This window comes from Carcharhinus amblyrhynchos, chromosome 3 (assembly GCF_965287045.1).
Source record: "Carcharhinus amblyrhynchos chromosome 3, sCarAmb.v2.hapA, whole genome shotgun sequence".
Lineage (NCBI taxonomy): Eukaryota > Metazoa > Chordata > Chondrichthyes > Carcharhiniformes > Carcharhinidae > Carcharhinus > Carcharhinus amblyrhynchos.
This window is the reverse complement of record NC_137326.1, coordinates 55,707,879-55,726,276: the sequence shown is the minus strand read 5'-3', so window position 1 is coordinate 55,726,276 and position 18,398 is coordinate 55,707,879. Positions and strand designations below refer to the sequence as shown.

The 18,398-nt window shown below is 42.0% G+C and overlaps 2 protein-coding genes across 2 annotated transcripts in view; both read right to left on the bottom strand.

Moving 5' to 3' along the window:
- Nucleotides 1-4,435, bottom strand: part of LOC145341386 (interleukin-1 receptor-associated kinase-like 2) — a 55,836-nt gene extending 51,401 nt beyond the window's left edge. The window contains exon 1 of the mRNA XM_080186326.1: nucleotides 4,222-4,435. Coding sequence (XP_080042452.1) covers nucleotides 4,222-4,321 — 100 coding nt within the window. The 5' untranslated portion in view covers nucleotides 4,322-4,435. The remainder of the gene's footprint in view (nucleotides 1-4,221) is intronic.
- A 6,664-nt stretch (nucleotides 4,436-11,099) lies between these two features.
- Nucleotides 11,100-18,398, bottom strand: part of LOC145339616 (protein SSUH2 homolog) — a 60,099-nt gene continuing 52,800 nt past the window's right edge. The window contains exons 10-12 of the mRNA XM_080184118.1: nucleotides 18,237-18,342; nucleotides 17,326-17,433; nucleotides 11,100-13,556 (exon numbers count right to left, since the gene is read on the bottom strand). Of these exons, the coding sequence (XP_080040244.1) occupies nucleotides 13,419-13,556; nucleotides 17,326-17,433; nucleotides 18,237-18,342 (352 nt within the window). The 3' untranslated portion in view covers nucleotides 11,100-13,418. The remainder of the gene's footprint in view (nucleotides 13,557-17,325; nucleotides 17,434-18,236; nucleotides 18,343-18,398) is intronic.

Here is an 18,398-nt window from a genome sequence, read left to right as displayed (position 1 = left end):
TTACTGTGAGTTAAGGCATGGTCAGCAGAGTTTTGTGTGACCACAAGATTACACAGTGCAGAATGTGGGTGACCAGCTAGGAAAGCATTGAAATAGTCAAATACAAAGATAATAAAGGCTTGGATGAGAGTTTCAGCAGCAGAAAAGCTGAGGCAGGGAGAAGTAAGCAATGGAAATATGCTTAGTGATGCCATGAATATGAGATTAGAAGCTTATCTTGGGATCAAATATGACACCAAAATTGTGAAGAGATTGGTTTAATCTCACATTAAAAAAAAAATTTAAAGGATCTGGGTGTTGCTGATTAGGCCAGCATTTATTGTCCATCTCTCGTTGCTCTCGATGGTGAGCTGCCTTTTTGGACTACTGCAGTCCTTGAGGAGTAGATACACCAACAGTGCTGTTAGAAAGGGAATGCCAGGATTTTGACCCAGCGATAGTGAAGGAACGGTGATATATTTCCAAGTCAGGATGATGAATGACTTGGAGGGAAAACACCAGAGGATGGTGTTCCCAGGCATCTGCTGCCCTTGTGCTCCCAGATGGTAACAGCCATGGGTTTTGAAGGTGCTGCCTAAGGATCCTTGGTATGTTTCTGCAGTGCATCTTGTAGATGGTACACACTGCTGCCACTGTTCATCAGTGATGGAGGGAGTGAATGTTTATGGAAGGGACAGCAATCAAATGGGCTGCTTTGTCCTAGGTGGTATTGAGCTTCTTGAATACCATTGGAGCTGTACTCATCCAGGAAAGCGGAGTGTATTCCATTACATTGCTGACATGAGACTGGTAAACATTTGGGGAGTTATTTGCTGCAGGATTCCTAGCCTTTAACCTACTCTTGCAGCCACAGTATTTATATGGCTACTTGTCTGTTCAATGGTAACCTTCAGGATTTTGATAGTGGGGGATTCAGCAATGGTTAGATCCTCTCTTGTTGGAAATGGTCATCGCCTGGCACTTGTGTTTTATATTACTTGCGACTTGTCAACCCAAGCCTGGATATTGTCCAGGTCTTGCTGCATTTGGTCATGGATTGCTACAGTGTCTGAACTAGGAGCAGCCTGCTCCTATTTCTTAACAGTCAACTGTTGCCAGGGCGAAGGACAGAGTCAGTACTTAAAAAGTTATTGTGTACCAAACTGATATTGTTGACCACAACATCTGGATCTCTTAATATTTTTAATCAATGTTCACATGTGGTTACTTTATTGTGGTTACTTCAATGAGCGCTGATACTTGCAGTCCACTCATTGCTTTACATTATTGGTTCAGGTGCTGTCTAGTATGTGTGTACTTTGTTCATGCTCTGAGTGGCAATGAATCTTCAGCAAATTAACAACTCATCAAAAGCCATCAACAACCACACCAACCCTGCCTGAGTTCTCACATTTGATAGTTGTCTGTTGCAACCCTAGGCATTGATGCTTCTGGATGTGTTGCTGTAGAAAACACATTATCTGATGGAATGGTATTTGGCATGCTGAAAGAAGAACCTCTAGATATCATAGCACCTTTAAAGCACTAAAGCTTCCCAAAATTCACAGGAACATTATGAGCCGCTTAAGGAGATAATAGTATAGGTGACTGAAAGCTTGCCCAAAGAGAGATGTTTGAAGAACCTCTTGAAGTATAAGAGATGAAGATGGAGGAATTTTAGGGAAGGAGTACCTGACCTTAGGGTCTAGACTGCTAAAGGCTCAGCCTTCATTATTGGGATGAAGGATATTTGGCATACACAAGAGACCAGAACTGGAAGAACACAAAGTTTATAGAAGGTTGGAGATTTAAGTGGAATGCACACCATCACCTGTTATAGGACAATTAGAAATGGGCAATAATTGGTGGATTAGCCATGTGAAAGCATGGAGTTATGGGGATATAGTGAATCAGACTGCCTTGATAAGATACTCTAGTAGAGAGTCAGTGCAGACGCTTTGGGCTGAGTGGCCTCTTCTGCATTGTAGGGATTCTATGATTCTGTACACTGCTTGAGAGCATGATTTAGGTAGGCATGCTCAGTGCAGTCCTTACTGATGGAGCATTGCACTGTTGAATGCATGATATGTTAAACCCAGGGTTCGTCTACCCTCTCAGGAGATGTACCAAATGCAGGGGAGTTATCTCATATGTCCTACCCAGTTATTTAACCCTCAAGCAATATCACAGTACAGTTATTTATCTTCTTGCTGTGAATGTGAGCTTGCTGTGTTTGGACTGACTGCTGCATTTCCTACATTAGAATAGTGACTGCACTCTGCATCTCACTGCCCGCAAGATGCTTTGGAATGTCCTGCGATTGTGAATAGTGGATACAAACGCAAGTTCAGTATGTTGCTGTATATTGCAAAATCAAGGGATATGGGGGAAGGGGAATCAAGATATTGAATTTGATGATCAGTCATGATCAAAGTGAATGATGGAGCAGCCTCGAAGGGCCAAATGGCCTACCTTGCTTCTCGTTTCTATGTTTCTGTATTGAACTTGCTGAATGTCATCTGCCAAGAATGACTCTAAGAAAAAGCGAGCGTAACATATTACTGGCAGCTCTGACTTTCAGCTATCAGGGCCATCCCCAACTCCAGCACAACTCGCTCTACCGAGCTTTCCCCTTTTAAGATCCTGAGCCCAATTTTACCATTTTGATTCTAAGTGCTGAATCTGGGCGTAATTCAGATCTGACCTGGAAACCTGTTCTCAGGCACCCCCATACACCCTCAGCCTGAAAAACAAATTGCAAGTCTGAATCGCGCTGTGGGCGGGGCTTATTGCCCGTGAAACGATTGGAGCTCTGAACTGAGCAGTAAAGAAGTGTGAAAAACGTGCCCCTGTCACAGCGCTCCCGGGCTGCAAAAAGCTGATAAAGTGGCTTGAGAGTGATGCCCCCCACAGACATCACTCTCACCTCGACAGCATAACTGTCCCCCTTATCCACCTCCTTGCTATCCAGACCGATCACGACCGCCTGCCCCCCATCACCCCCACCAATCACCCGCAGAGTGGCAGTGGACCCCCCCCCCGACCCCCCTAACCAGAGAATGATCTAACCCGCCTTCCTATCCCCCTCTACACCACCGATCTGATTTAGAGAGCCATTGGAAGCTCTGAACTTACCTCGTCAGAAGCTGGAGCATCCAAAACAGACCTTTGCCGAGCATGTCTGTTTCTCGCTGAATCTGGACACGCGAACACGATGGTAAAGGGAGAAATGCTGGTAAAATGGGCGGGCCCACTAATTCAACTTAAGTGCACGCAAATACATTTAAATCACCGATGCGCCCGATTTGGGCATGAATCGGATCATGGCCATTCCTGGGCCTTGGTAAAGTGGGCATCTGCACGGACACAGGCACAGACCGTGTTAATGGCCTCACGCCAGGCTTTACCAAGTTTTTGCGCCTGAAAATGGGCATGTGGCAATGGTAAGAAATCAGGCCCTCTCTCTGATAACCTGCCCCTTTATATCAAGTTTTCGTCAACTGTCCCAGCATCGCTTTTTACATTTCCTCCGTTTGTTTTCCTGCCCGATGATGTTTCGATGAAGCTCTCAGGACATGTGAAAGGCGCTATATTAATGCAGATGTTTGGTTTCGAGGGCACAGACTCGGTAACCGGGAGGTTTGTACTTTTGTACCTAACACTGAATGGTGTGGTGAATGGAAATGTTGAGTGTGTTCTCGCCCAGTCATGCAATCAATAAAATAGAAATTGAACGGATATGGCAGAAAAAGACACAAATACGATACAAGAATATATTGACGGCAATGGGGGTTCTTGCCTAATCGCATCCAATTTCCTGTGGGCACAAGGTGCAATGACAAATATAACTCATTCTGATACTTCCCCTACTCATTCCCCTCTGATGAAACGTCCCTGGAAACAATACACGCAACTGCCGCATGCGAAATCTAAAAAAACCCAGCAGTGCAAAAGCCCATAGGCAGGACCCCTTTAAACTGCATGTGACTCAAGACGGCTGATCCTCGCCACGGCCGAAATAACAAACTGGTCTTCTTCATCTAAACCCCTGGACAGAAAGTGACAGAATCCCTGAAATCAGTACACTCTGAAACTCAGCTGATACAGGGGGGGGGGGGGGAAGGGAGAAGAAATGACTTAACCCCCCACCCCTACCCCCGCCATCAGCAATCCACTCAATACAAAGTAAAGCCCTTTCACACGCCATCCCTCTGCCAACAAAAACACTCGCTGCTTACTCACCAAATTGATGCCAGAGCCCCGGTGCTAAAGTGTCCATCACCAAATAAAACTCTTCCATAATCTTGGCAGGGATGTCATACACAAAGTGCTGAGAAGTCATCTTTATGTTTATATTTATCTCATTTCCAGCCCCTCTCCCGAAATCGACCTGCTTTGTCTGTGTGTCTGTTACAAGTGTGTCAGTTAAAGCCCTGAGCCGATAGTGTCACTAACTCTGAACTCAAATATTCCGGTGCTTTTTTTTCTCTCTGTTTTGCGTCACACATAGGAAATGGAGAAGTTGGGGTGGGGTGGGGTGGGGGGGGGGACCATCTCACAGCAATATAGCAATATATAAAGGGACTTGAATTCCTTCCTGTTTACTCTTCTCTCGCAGTGAAATTAATCGCTGTCATCTGTGCCAATTATAATGCTGCTGGTGTCCGGGGAATAATACTGTTTATTATTATAACAGGGAACAGGGCAGCTCGAACTAGTGACTCATCGGTGACGGCATTCATAGGACAAACCTGCCCTGGGTGCTGCTTCAGTGATGTACGAGTGGGGGTTAACGTACGGTTCATTCATTTATTCATTCCTCGCCATTCCTTCTGGAACAGGTCTGTGGGATTCACGTTCTAACGAGGAAACAGCAGTTTCCTATAATCTGGTGAACAGATTACACGAACGCTTGCATACATTCCCCTGTCCAATCATTTTAACTTACATACCTGCATTAGAAAGCTACAAACTTTTCTGTGATTAAAGCCAGTGCATATCGGGACTTTGCTCTGACAATTTACAATTTACCGCTTGCTGCACACTTTCAGGGAGCTAAATATTTTTTAAATGACGGCAGAAGTTTTCCATGTTTGAGGGGCGTCCAGTGTAGCTCAATTCTGGGCTGCAATCGGAGAGCGGGGTTTTTACAGTGGTTTAAAAACTACTGATGATCCAACCCTATTCCGAACCACAGCGCATTTCATTTCCAATTTCATCTTTCAATGACTCAAACCGGACGTGACAAAAGAATCGAGTAGAATCATAGAGGTTTACAACTTGTCCATGCTGCCCCCTTTTTTAAAAAAAACCCTAAGCTAAACCCAATTGCCCGCATTTGGCCCATGTCCCTCTGTACCCATTGTGTCCATGTCCCTCTATACCCATCGTACCCATGTAACTGTCTAAACGCTTTTTAAAAGACAAAATTGTATCCGCCTGTACCACTATCTCTGGCAGCTTGTTCCAGACTCTCACCACCCTCTGTGTGAAAAAATTGCCCCTCTGGACACTTTTGTATCTCTCCCCTCTCACCTTAAACCTATGCCCTTTTGTTTTAGACTCCCCTACCTTTAGGAAAAGGTATTGACTATGTAGCTGACCTGTGCCCCTCATTATTTTATAAGCCTCTATAAGATCACCCCTCAGCCTCCTATGCTCCAGAGAAAGAAGTCCCAGTCTAAGCAGCCTCTCCTTATAACTCAATCCATCAAGTCCCAGTAGCATCCTAGTAAATCTTTTCTGCACCCTTTCTAGTTTAATAATATCCTTTCTATAATAGGGTGACCAGAATTACACACAGTATTCCATGTGTGCCCTGACCAATGTCTTGTACAACTTCAACAAGACGTTCCAAATCCTTATTCAATGTTCTGACCGATGAAACCAAGAATGCCGAATGCCTTCTTCACCACTCTGTCCACCTGTGACTCCACTTTCAAGGAGCTTTGAACATGTACCCCTAGATCTCTTTGTTCTGTAACTCTCCCCAACACCCTACCATTAACTGACTAAGTTCTGCCCTGGTTCAATCTACCAAAATGCATCACCTTGCATTTGTCTAAATTAAACTCCATTCATCATTCGTCAGCCCACTGGCCCAATTGATCAAGATCCTGATGCAATTGGAGATAACTTTCTTCACTGTCCACTATGCCACCAATCTTAGTGTCATCTGCAAACTTACTAACCACGCCTCCTATATTTTCATCCAAATCATTAATATAAATGACAAATAACAGTGGACCTAGCACTGATCCCTGAGGCACACTGCTGGTCACAGGCCTCCAGTTTGAAAAAACAACCCTCTACAACCACCCTCTGGCTTCTGTCATGTGGCCAACTTTGTATCCATTTAGATATTTCACTAAAAGAACCCATGTGTAATTCCATCCAGTTGACGTACGCTATTGAGGGCAGGGCCAGGCTCTGCAGGTGTTATCTTTCCAATATTTAATAGTCCCACGGAATTTGCGTTATGTTGCCCTGAGTCCAATTCAGATTCAGAAGTAGAGCTCTGTACCAGGGTCAAGGACAGTAAGAAGTCTCACAACATCAGGTTAAAGGCCAACAGGTTTATTGGTAACACAAGCCACAAGCTTTCAGAGCGCCACTTCTTCATCGGGTGAGTAGGAGTTGTGTTCACAAACTGGGCATATAAAGGCAAACTCAATTTACAAGATAATGGTTGGAATGCAAGTCTTTACAGGTAATCAAGGTGACTTGATTACCTGTCTCTGGGATCCTGTTTACCTTTATCCTGACATACCAAAATGCAGTCTCACCAACACTATATAACTGTAGCAAATATACTTACTTTTATATTCCATTCCCCATGCAATAACAACAACATTCCATTTACCTTCCTAATCACTTCCTGTAACTGCATATTAACATTTTGTGTTTCATGTACCAGGACACCCAGGTCACTCTGTATCTCAGAGTCCCGCAATATCACTCAGTTTAAATAATATACTGCTTTTCTATTCTTTCTGCCAAAGTGAACAAGTTCATATTTCCCACAGTGTACTCCATCTGCCAAATGTTTGCTCGCCACCTTTATCTATTTATTCCCTTTTCAGGTGCCTTATGTCTTCTTCACAACTTGCTTTCCTATTTATCTTTGTGTCATCACAACCATTCATTCGGTCCTTTCAACCAAATCACTGACATCTACCGTAACTAGTTGAAGCCCAAGCACTGGGCCTCAACTAGGGACATTCCACTTGTCATATTTTGCAAAGCTGAAAGTGACCCAATTATGCCTACTCTTTGTTTACTCTATGGTAACCAAACCTTTATCCGCACTAATGCGTTACTCCCTACACCACAAGATTTTATTCTGCATAGTAACCTTTGATGTGGCACTTTGTCAAATGCCTTCTGGAAATCTAAGCACAGCACAGCACATCACACAGGCTCCCTTTTATCAATGTTGCTTGTTACGTCCTCAAAGGATTCCAATAAATTAGTCATGCATGATTTTCCTTTCATAAAACCATGTTGACTCTGCCAAACTGCAATGAGATTTTCTAAGTGTCTTGCTTAATAGATTCTAGCACCTTCCCAGTGACATGATAAGCTAACTGGACTATAATTTTCTGTTTTCTGCCTGCCTTCTTTCATGAATATTCACTATTTTCTAATTGAATGGCACTTTTCCAGAAGTCTTTGAAATGGTTCACCACACCATCCTCCTCCAAAGCCTCTTCAACTGTTATCCTGCTGGGTGGGACTGCACTCACATAGTTCCATTCCTAAAATCTAGTTGTGGCCAGATGATCACTTGCAATGGCTTCTCTTCCTTCACTTGCAACATTACCTCTGGTGCCCACCAAGGATCTATTCTTGGTCACTTCCTCTTATCTACATGTTGCCCCTTGATGATACCATCTGAAGGCACAACGTTAGTTTTCATATGTCTGTGGACAACACCCAACTCTACCTCACCAGCACCTTTCTCAATTCCTCTACTGTTGCTAAATTGTCAGACTGCTTATCCAGGATCCAGTAATGCTTGAAAATAAATATCCTCTTTAAAACTGGAAGGGCTATAACCATTGTTTTAGGCTCCTGATCCCAATCAGTTTCTTCCTATTTCCTCCACTCCTCACCCTGGGAACAGTTTTAGATTAAGCCAGTCTTTTTGTAACCTTGGTGTCATATTTGATCCTAAGATGAGCTCCTGACCTCACATCCATACTTTCACCTCTGTGCGTTGCCCAACTTTACCCTGTCTCAACTCATCTTCTGAAACCCTCATCCATGCCTTTCTTATCACTACACTGGACTATTCCAATGCATTCCTGTCTGGTCACTCACATTCTACTCTCTTAAACATGAGGTCATCCAAAACTCTGCTGTTCATGTCTTAATTAATAGCAAGTCCTGTTCCCCTATTAGCTGCTGAGCTCGGTGGCCAATGCTGGCTCCCAGTGAAGCAATGTTTTGATTTTAAAATTTCCACCCTTGTTTTCAAAGCCCTCAGCAATCTCTCCCTTACCTACCTATGCCAGCACACAAGCACTCAGCAATATCTGCACTCCTCTACTTCTGGCCCCTAGTTCCCAATTCTAATTCCTTCACCATTGGTGGCCATAACTTGGCCAGGTGAAGATGGTGGTGTTAGTGGTAATGTTACTGGGCCAGTAATCCAGAGGCCCAAGTTAATGCTGTGGGGACATGGGTTCAAATTTAAAGCATAGTTGAAAGCTAGTCTCAGTAATGGTAACTATGAAACTATCACCGATTGTTGTGAAAACCTATCTGGTTCACTAATGTCCATTCGGAAAGGAAATCTGCCATCTTGAGCTGATCATAGAGATTTACATCATGGAAACAGGCCCTTCAGCCCATTTGTCCATGTCGCCCTTTTTCTTTAAAGACCTAGGTTAATCTCAATTGTCTGCATTTGGCCCATATCCCTCTATATACGTGACTCCAATAATGTGGTTGATTCTTAACTGTCTTCGATTACAAGCCACTCAGTTCAAGGGAAAATAGGGAAACACCGTCATCCTATAAAAGTTGCTTAATTCCCAAGTTCTGGAATATCCTCCCAACACCTGTTCACCTTTATTCCTTAAAAGTCTTTGAACAAACTGGTGGGAATCGGACTAAATCTCCTTATGTGGTTTGGGGTCATACTGTTTTGATAATGCTCCTGTGAAGCATCTTGGGGTGTGTCATTAAATTAAAGGAGCATATAAATTGCTTTTCTTGTTGTTGTCTAATCACTGAGTGGAATTTTACAGCCATGTTGTGGTGGGGGTGGGGTTGGGGCTGGAAAATGCAGCGAACCATTCGAAACTCCATTGACTTCAGCAGAACCAGATGATTCCTCCTTGTGGGTTACACAATTCCGCCCATTGTAACATTGCTGTTTATGGGAGCTTGCTGTGTGCAGATTGGCTGCTATGTTTCCTACATTCCAACGGTCACTGCACTTCACAAATATTTCAATGGCCACTGTACAATTCTTTCTTTTCAATATCAAACAACGTTGTGCTGTTTCCTTGCAGTACTTGAGTTCTGCCACTTGATGTCACTAGTGTTACAAAATGGAGAATATTTCTTCCTACCCAGTTTTCACTGTCCCATGAAGACAGATACTATACTTTAATTGCCCAAATATTAAGTGGGATAGCAATGTTACATGCAGCATAGAGGAGGAAGGGTTCCTGAAGCGTGCTCATCAGAATTACTTCGTCACCCATTATTCCTTTCCATTGTAACTTTTACCTGTAATTTCTCAGTACTGCCTGGTATGAAAACAGGCTGTTTTGTGGTGTGGAAACTACCTGCTGCTACAAACCTGAATCCCAAGGTGTGAGGACTCTTGATAATTTATTTGATCATTTTAAAAAAGGAATTTCAATTAATAACAATTCTTTTAATAACACAGCATCAAAGAATCCCATGGGATGTTCTGTCAGCAAGTTTTTGGATGAATGAAGAGTTGTCCAATGTGTGAGTAACCAGTTTTTTAAATTTTGTGTGTAACGTCTCACAAGATATGTTTTAAGAAGATGAGTGGCTACCTAGGAAAATGAGTCTCAGTTTATTGACTCTGAGAAAGTGTAAAATGGCAGCTATCTGAGCAGGTTTTTTGATATCGTATGGATTTTTGCTCTGTTTATATTTTGCCTATTATTTGTAATTAAATCCAGAATAGCAGATTATCTAGTATAAACACTGTTATCCTCAGTATTAAATGTTCCTTTCAGCATGTGGGCTGTAGAAGCCAGTGTACATAGATAGCACTGTGGTTAACTATGACATGACCTCTGTTACTCATTTGTTCAGTAACCACTCAATGACCTTGATTATATTTGCACATATTCAGTTGTCACATAACCAATATTCAAGCTATGATTTTGTGACTAGTAAATAGTTGTGAGGTTGTGTCTTTTTGTAGGGATTCTTGATGGCTTGACTGAAATGCTGGATGAATGCCTACCTGCCAGGTGTATGCTGCTGACCAGCCACTAGGAGCTTTCTAACACTGTGTTTGATTTTCCCTACCTTGATGCAGGGAAGGGATCCATACTATGATAGCATTCATAGAATCTGGAGCTCACCACATCCCAGCCTTCCCAACACAGCCCTTCAGAATTCCAGCTACTTAGCAAATCAGCAGCAGAAATGACTTTGAGAATGGGTGATTAAGTCTTCAAATTTCAGTTTGTTGCTTTTATAGCTGTAATATGTACTTCTAACTAAAGGGGCTGTCACATTTCTCAACTGTTTAACAAAAGACTTCTAACTGCAACCACAGTTAACACACTTTATATGCAAAGGTTCACTGAAGGACTGAAGTGCTTATAACAGGGAGGGACCCTCTCCTAACTCTTCCTCATAAGCTGCTGTACCTTCCAATTGCATTTGTTACTGAACATCTTGTTCGCTGAATAGATGCCTTTCTTGAAATATAAACAAATATTCTTTGGGAATGAAACCAAATGTATTAGGCTAAGCATCATCAATTCTGAATTCAAGAGACTGAGTCAAAGTGGGCAAATCTTAATTATCAATTTTAAGTTTGCTCATTAGTATTTAAATAGAAGTGCAACCAACAGCAGAATGTGAGCTATGCCTTTGGAAGAAAAACAAGCAAGCTGTGTAGTTTAAGTTTTTGCTTTATTACTAATTGCATTGCACAAATAACAAGGTACATCTCCTTCAGTGATTATGTTATCACCCAACAGCTATTACAAGCCCATTCATTATTTTTTATCAGCTGCATGGAAAGCATTCTGATTGGTTAAGTACTACCCTTTGTCCTTTTGACTTTGGGAGATCAGTAGGCATGCATGAAGAAGGTGATGGGTTGATACACTGTCATACTATGAATAGTACCTTTGTAAGGCTGAGTATTCTCAAGAAGAGTTAGTTAGCTCAGTTGGCTGGATGGCTGGTTTGCATTGCAGAGCGATGCCAATAGTGGGGGTGCAATTCATATAGCAGCTGAGGTGATTCTGAGGGCTGGCCTTCTCAACCTTGTCCCTCATCTGAGGTGTGGTGATCCTCAGGTTAAATCACCACCTGTCAACTTATGGATATCTGGATCTATGGTGACTTTACCTTTTACCTATTCTTTGATGAGCTAGAACTGGCATAGATGGGATGGACAATGCCCTCCTCTGCTACCATTTCTATTCAAAGTAAGAACTATTCAAATTGGCAACAACCAAACAGGCAGCTTGATGGTAGGCTTCTCTGAATTTGAGACTTATACCTGTACACATTTACTTGACACTTTTTAACACTGTCTCTCTCTCTCTCTCTCTACTATAGCTTTGGCAAAGGTTTGAAAATGCTTGAGCTTTTTTGAGCAAAAAGCTTTTGACATTTTATGTCCCTACCCTGCATTCATTAGTCCCCTTTAATTGTCATTAAATTTCAACTACAAGCACTTTTCAAGCCTCACAATTAATATTCCCATCCAGATGCATACCTTGACTGATGAAGAAATATGATGGTGCACGAAAGTGTACTGTTATTAGTGAAAAGGTTTGCCCAGTTAAGAGAGCAAGAAAAATCCACTTCATACTCTTGACAATTATTCACTTTCAATTATCACAGGAAAATGAATTCCAGTCAGGCTCAGGTGAGTGATATCACTTCCCATGGAGGAAAAGTGAATGTCCTATGTTTTCTGTCACATTGAAGTCAGAATAGAATAACATTTAATCTCAAATGTATTATTTCTTGTCACATAATGCACTCTCTTTAGAAGCAATGGACGTGCTCAGTTTATATAGTGTCAGAAATACTAGACTCATACAATTAATTTAATTTGATACCAAATGAAAAAGAATAAAATAGAGAAAATCAACGCTTTATAGTCAAAATATGTTTGTGTTGTGTTGCAAGCTTTTCATCACACGCTACTTAAAAAGAATGGTGAAGAAAAGTTAGGAATTTTTAACTGTAGCCAAAGAAGTAATGGAATGTTCTTTTTACTTGAATTTTCTTAAGACAGTGGCATATATCGGGCAATAGATTTTGGAAGTTTTGGCAGTGATTTAAGTCTCTTGTTACAAATCTTTCTCCAAGATTACTACCAGAAATTTTCTTCCTCTTCCTGCAAGTTCCTCCTCTCTTTACCTTCTCTATTCTTCCTGGAATGTTAGTAATTGGATCTGATGATGTAGTGAAGGATTTTCTGGATTTTGAAATTCTACAATGAAGGAAGAACCAAAGGAACCTATTGATGAAAGAACCAAATGTCTTCCCTCTTACCAATTTCTAATTACTTTAACTTAGCCTTCCCCCATGTGACTTTCTTCCTTAACTCTGCTGGAATAAAACCTGTCCTTGTAAAGGATTTAAACTAGCTTTTTACCTTGTGGTCCACTCATCAAATGAAGTGCAATCATATTCTAAGAGGAAAATGCATAGCAAAGCCAGAGGATGCAGTTAAATATTTGTGGATTAATTTCGATCAGTTACACAATTAGGCAAGTACAAATTAAAATTAATATCTAAAGTTAGCAACTTGAAAAACATTCCAAGTGATGTGAATAATGGCAACATATGATGAAAGAAATATACTTCGCACAGGGACATTGAAATGGACTTGGGAGTGATATTGAACCCATCTTTTTCAATGTTGTTACAATATACAGAACTGAAAATATGGAATGATGGGCCACACATGAGTATAACAGGACAATCTTTGCAGAATTACAGAAAATTACATAGAATTTGATTGGGGTATAACATTTTTATCTGGTTTATCCATTTAGGTAAAATTAAGCAACCCCCCCTTCCATTTGGGTTTGTCTCATTCCTGCAGCAAGAATTACTTTAGTATATTGAGCCGTTTATTATAAATTGTGTATGTATATCTCAGTTCAATTATTAATTGTCCTATTGATATGTGTAATTAAAAAGTTAAGCAGTAAAGGAAAAAATAAATTGGTGTGTAAATCACTTTACATAATTGTACAATTCTTGCCAGGATATTCTGGAGCATGAACCTTATTTTCAATGCCATACACAAAGTAGCTGTGATCTTTTCTTTTCCAATTGAAGTGCACTTCGGTGACAGGGATGAGTTCAATGGTATGGCGCTGTCAAAGGGAGGAAGACAAATTTGTTAGAGTTGCAGTGAGATGGGAATATATGACGAAGTGGACATATTTTGTGCAGTAAATGATTAGAGGTTCTGGAATGCAGTGCCTGCCGATGTGATGGAGGCACACAAAAGGGAATAATTAGCTAAAGAACAAAGAACAAAGAACAAAGAACAAAGAACAACACAGCACGGGAAACAGGCCCTTCGGCCCAACGAGCCCGCGCCGCCGTCCCACTGTCTCAGTGACCTATTCATGATTTTAGTCTACGCCTAATGTGCGAGGATCAGGGAGGTCCAATATAGGGACAATTTAGTACCCAATCAATCAGCCTAAAAGCACATCTTTGGGATGTGGGAGGAAACCGGAGCACCCGGAGGAAACCCACGCAACCACGGGGAGAACGTGCAAACTCCCACAGACACAGGCCCAAATCCATGTGTCCGCACAGCAACAGAGATAGTCTCTGAGCTGTCATGTTGCCCTCGAGATGGTCCAGTTTAAGCACATTAACGACATGAAGCACTAGGCAACTCCTGAAGCAACGTCCAAGAGCAGCCCACTACAACCTGCCGCATGCATGCCCCTTGCTGGACTTAAATGCCTGTGGAGACAAAAAAATTCATTGTTAAACGTAATCCCAAGCCTACAATGTTTAGTAAGGCCTGCTATATCCCCCTATATGTAGCCCGCTCATGTGGCTGTCTAAGTGACTCTTAAACAACCCTAGCGTACCTGCTTCCACCACCTTATTCGGCAGTGCATTCCACACCCCCACTACCCTTTGCGTGAAAAACTGCCCTCTAATATTTGTCTTATACCTAGCCCCCCTCACCCTAAGCCCGTGACCCCTCGTTCTATCCATTTTTAATAGCGGAAAAAGCTTACCACCATTTACTCTATCTATCCCCTTCATAATCTTATAAACCTCTATTAGATCCCCCCTCAGCTGACGTCTCTCAAGGGAAAACAGCCCAAGTTCGTTCAATCTTTCCTCGTAAGACAGCCCTTCCATACCAGGCAGCATCCTGGTAAATCTCCTCTGCACTCTCTCCAGGATCTCTACATCCTTCCGGTAGTATGGCGACCAGAACTGGACACAGTACTCCAAGTGAGGCCTAACCAAAGTTCTATACAACTGCAACATCAGACTCCTACTCTTATATTCTATACCTCTTCCTATGAAGGCTAACATACCATACGCTTTCCTAAAGGGAAAGATTACCATAGTTATGGGCAAAAGGTGGGGAGTAGGCCTAGCTGAATGGCTCTTGCAGAGAGCCAGCAAGGACACAATAGACCAAATAACTTATTTCTGTGCTATAACCATTCTACAATTGTCTGGAGATAAATACATGAGGAATAATCAGTTACTTGGGATAAAGGCCAGACTTAATCTGAACAAATGGTAAAAGTCATGGTAATATGAGCAAAATACTACACAGATAAAATCTGAAACAAGAACAGAGGATGCTGGAAAAACCCAGCAGGTCTGCCAGCATCTATCAAGAGAGAAACGGGGTCAATGTTTTGAGCCATAGACCCTTCTTCAGAACTTAAAAGGAGAATGTTGGAGCAAAAGAAACTGCAGCAAAACTTAGCAGCTTCAAGAACAAGCAATAGATAGCCTGGTGTGAGAAGGGAAAGAGTGTTCTCCATTGAACTAATACATTATGGAGTATTAAAAAAAGGAAACAAAGGGAGGTTTAAGATGTAGAAGAAAGTTCAAAATCTAAGCTAATTCCTTTTCTAGAACACATTCCAGTGACTACTGCTGGAACAGTGTATATATGGAAACTCAGTGAGAATATGATAGTCAAGTGGTCAGCCATTTCCCTTAGTCAGTTTTCAAGTAATATGTTCGAATCACAATCGTCCCATTTGCCTGCTTCTAAATAAAACAGAAAATGTTTCCAACGTTCGTAGTAATTAATTTGAGAGGGATCAAAATAATGAAAGATCATCAACTCTCAACCTCTAGAAATTACAGAATGATCCCCATCACACTGCTGCAGGCAGAAGAATCATAGGGGCGTTACAAAAATCCTTCCCACACATGGAAATTGGCCATTATGAAGTTCCTTGAGACATTTTGCTTCGCTGAAGGCACTAAGTAAATAGGGATTAGTGAAATCCCCAACAATTGCCATCAAGATCATCAGACACTGAACCTCTGGGGGCTTGCTGAATTGTTCCGTGCTCACTATTAGGCTCTCTGCACCAATATCAGAACCAATATCTTACAATGCAACCTGATTACAATCTGTTTCTGCATTATGTTTATAAAACTAGTTGTTTCATAATTAATTAACTTAAATAATTTAACTACTGGTTCTCTTAGAAGACTCAATAGACCAGCTTTCAGAAACACAATGTTGCATGGACAAAGGTCCAGCTGTCAACCCTGTATGTGAGACAGTTAATCCATTATTCCCAAATAAATGGGTTAAATTTTGCTAAAGATTCTCAGTATGTATGCCTTTTAGTAACAACATCACATATATACATGGACAATCTTTCTCTAGTGATACTGTGCTGACAGATTGTTATGTCTCTACTTATGTTCCCTCACTGCACTGCAAACTTATTGCATTGCATCTGCCGAAGGGCCATCCAGGCTATAAACACTGGCTAGCAGACCTGTTGAGATTTTCCAGAATTTTCTATTTTTGTTTCAGATTTCAGCATCCGCATTAATTTGTTTTTATATTTTATTGTTGCACTGCATGGTGTTTTTCAAGTTGATGAAAAACATCAACTTGCTGGGGTCTTTTAAAAGACTTCTGGATGAGTACATGGGATTTAATGGGATTGAGGGTTATAAATAGGCCTGGTAGATAGGGATATGATTGGTGCAACTTGTGGGCTGAAGGGCCTGTTTGTGCTGTAGTGTTCTATGTTCTGCCACTTTCCCATCTCCACCTGCTCAAGTTCTAGGTGGGAAATCCCAAATCAACCTTCCCATCATAACACTAATTGAGTCTCTCAAGTGGTCAATTAAGGACATTTAAGGGCCTTATTCTATCACTGCTGCTATTAACTTAGCTGCAGGCGGGCTTGTGCTGTATGACGTGCACAACAGGTAAACTTTTGTAGGCGATCTGTCACCTGCAACTCAGGTCAGGGGAGGAGAGAGGGTGATTCCTTGGTCAAAGACACTTCAAACTTGTTAGTGCCTGATCAAGGGGGTCTGGAAATCAGAAAGTGGTTGGTGGGTGGGTGGGTGGGTGGTTGGTGGGTGGGTGGGTGGGGGAGAGGGATGGCATATTGAGAGCCATCCCATTATTCTTGCTGCTGAACCCTGCTCCCCACAGTCTCCATCCACCCTGTGAACACCCACTACCCACTCTCCTATCTGCACTATTACTTATATGTGCCCTGGGACACTCTGCCATCCTTGGATTCTGGGTCCAGTCATTCCAGCTGAAGTCACAGCCTCCCTTTTGATGCTCCTGAGCACAAGAGGCTGCTGACCTCTGATTGGCTGGCAGCTCTCCATAGCTGAGACATCCACCCTCAGGGTATTGGTTCCAGGACAAGGCCCAAGTGGTCTTGTCACTGCCTGATTGGCTAGTGGTCTGTTGGGCCTACCTGTAAAGAGGCAGCATGGGTCTTTCACTGGCTCTCCAGCTGGCAGGCAAGAGTCCTGACACCTCAACAAGATTCCACCCCATTAACTCTGTTTCTCTCTCCTGGTGCTGCCAGAACTATTGAGTATTTCCAGCATGTTCTGTTTCCAACACTGAGAGCACTTTGCTTTTCTCACCTGTTGGATTATACGTGAGGTTTTGCCAAACTGAGTCCAATGTTCCTGGATCCCCTGTTGAGATACCTGCTGAACCTTAGGATCTGGGAAATTCATTATAGGATACACCTAGGAAGCAAGAAGGAAATGTGACATAAGGATATGACATCAGCTAAAATGTAAATATTCAGTTACAAATGAAGGAACAGGCAAATATTTAGAGGAATATGAAAAACTTTACAAATTATGCAGAGTTTGGCAAAATGACTTCTCAAGCTGATTTCTTAGTTACATTAAGGGACTATTTACCCATGAGAAAATAAGCCAACAAGGCTTTGTAGATTGGGTGGAGGGTTGAGGTTCAATTTAGACTTTTGGGCAATCATGCAATTAACCACCCATTCCTGCAGCAAACTGATCTCTGTGATGTTGAGGTCCTGCTCTCTATTAAGTTTGGCAGATGTGCTGTCGGATGCCAAACAACAAAGGTAAATTGCAGTCCTGGAGAATGGGCATCCCAGGATGACAATGGCCCATGTTATTTTTGTAAACTCTGATGAAGCATTCCTGTTCTTCCAGAACCCAGAACAATAATGTGACACTCCCCTCTGGGGACCATCTTGGACTCCATTGTCTGTGGAACTGGTCAGAATGTGCATGACGCAAGTTTGGATCCACTCTGACTGAAAATGGCAGTAAGGGTCCTATTTATGGCAATAAGATACTGATTCCTGAATGAATATGGGACTGTTGCTTGGAGCAAGTAGGCACTTTGGAAAGCTGATCATGGGGTCCCTTTCAAAATGGACCCGGCTGCATTGTCAGGCAGAATGGTTTCTGACCCCATTTTGAGGTCATTGCTATCAGGTAAAAACAGAAGAAACCACCCCAGAATAAGTCTTTCAGTCTCATGTCTACCTCAGGTTCCTTACCTGAACCTGTTGATCACTGAAGAGTTGCTGCCCGTTGACCTTGCTGAGGTGCTTTATAGGAAATTCACATTGCTGTGCAATTATCTGTTCAAATTTGTTATTTTCCCTGTTTAGAAAGCAGAGAATAAGGGCAATTCTTCTAAAAGTTCATTAGAAATGCAT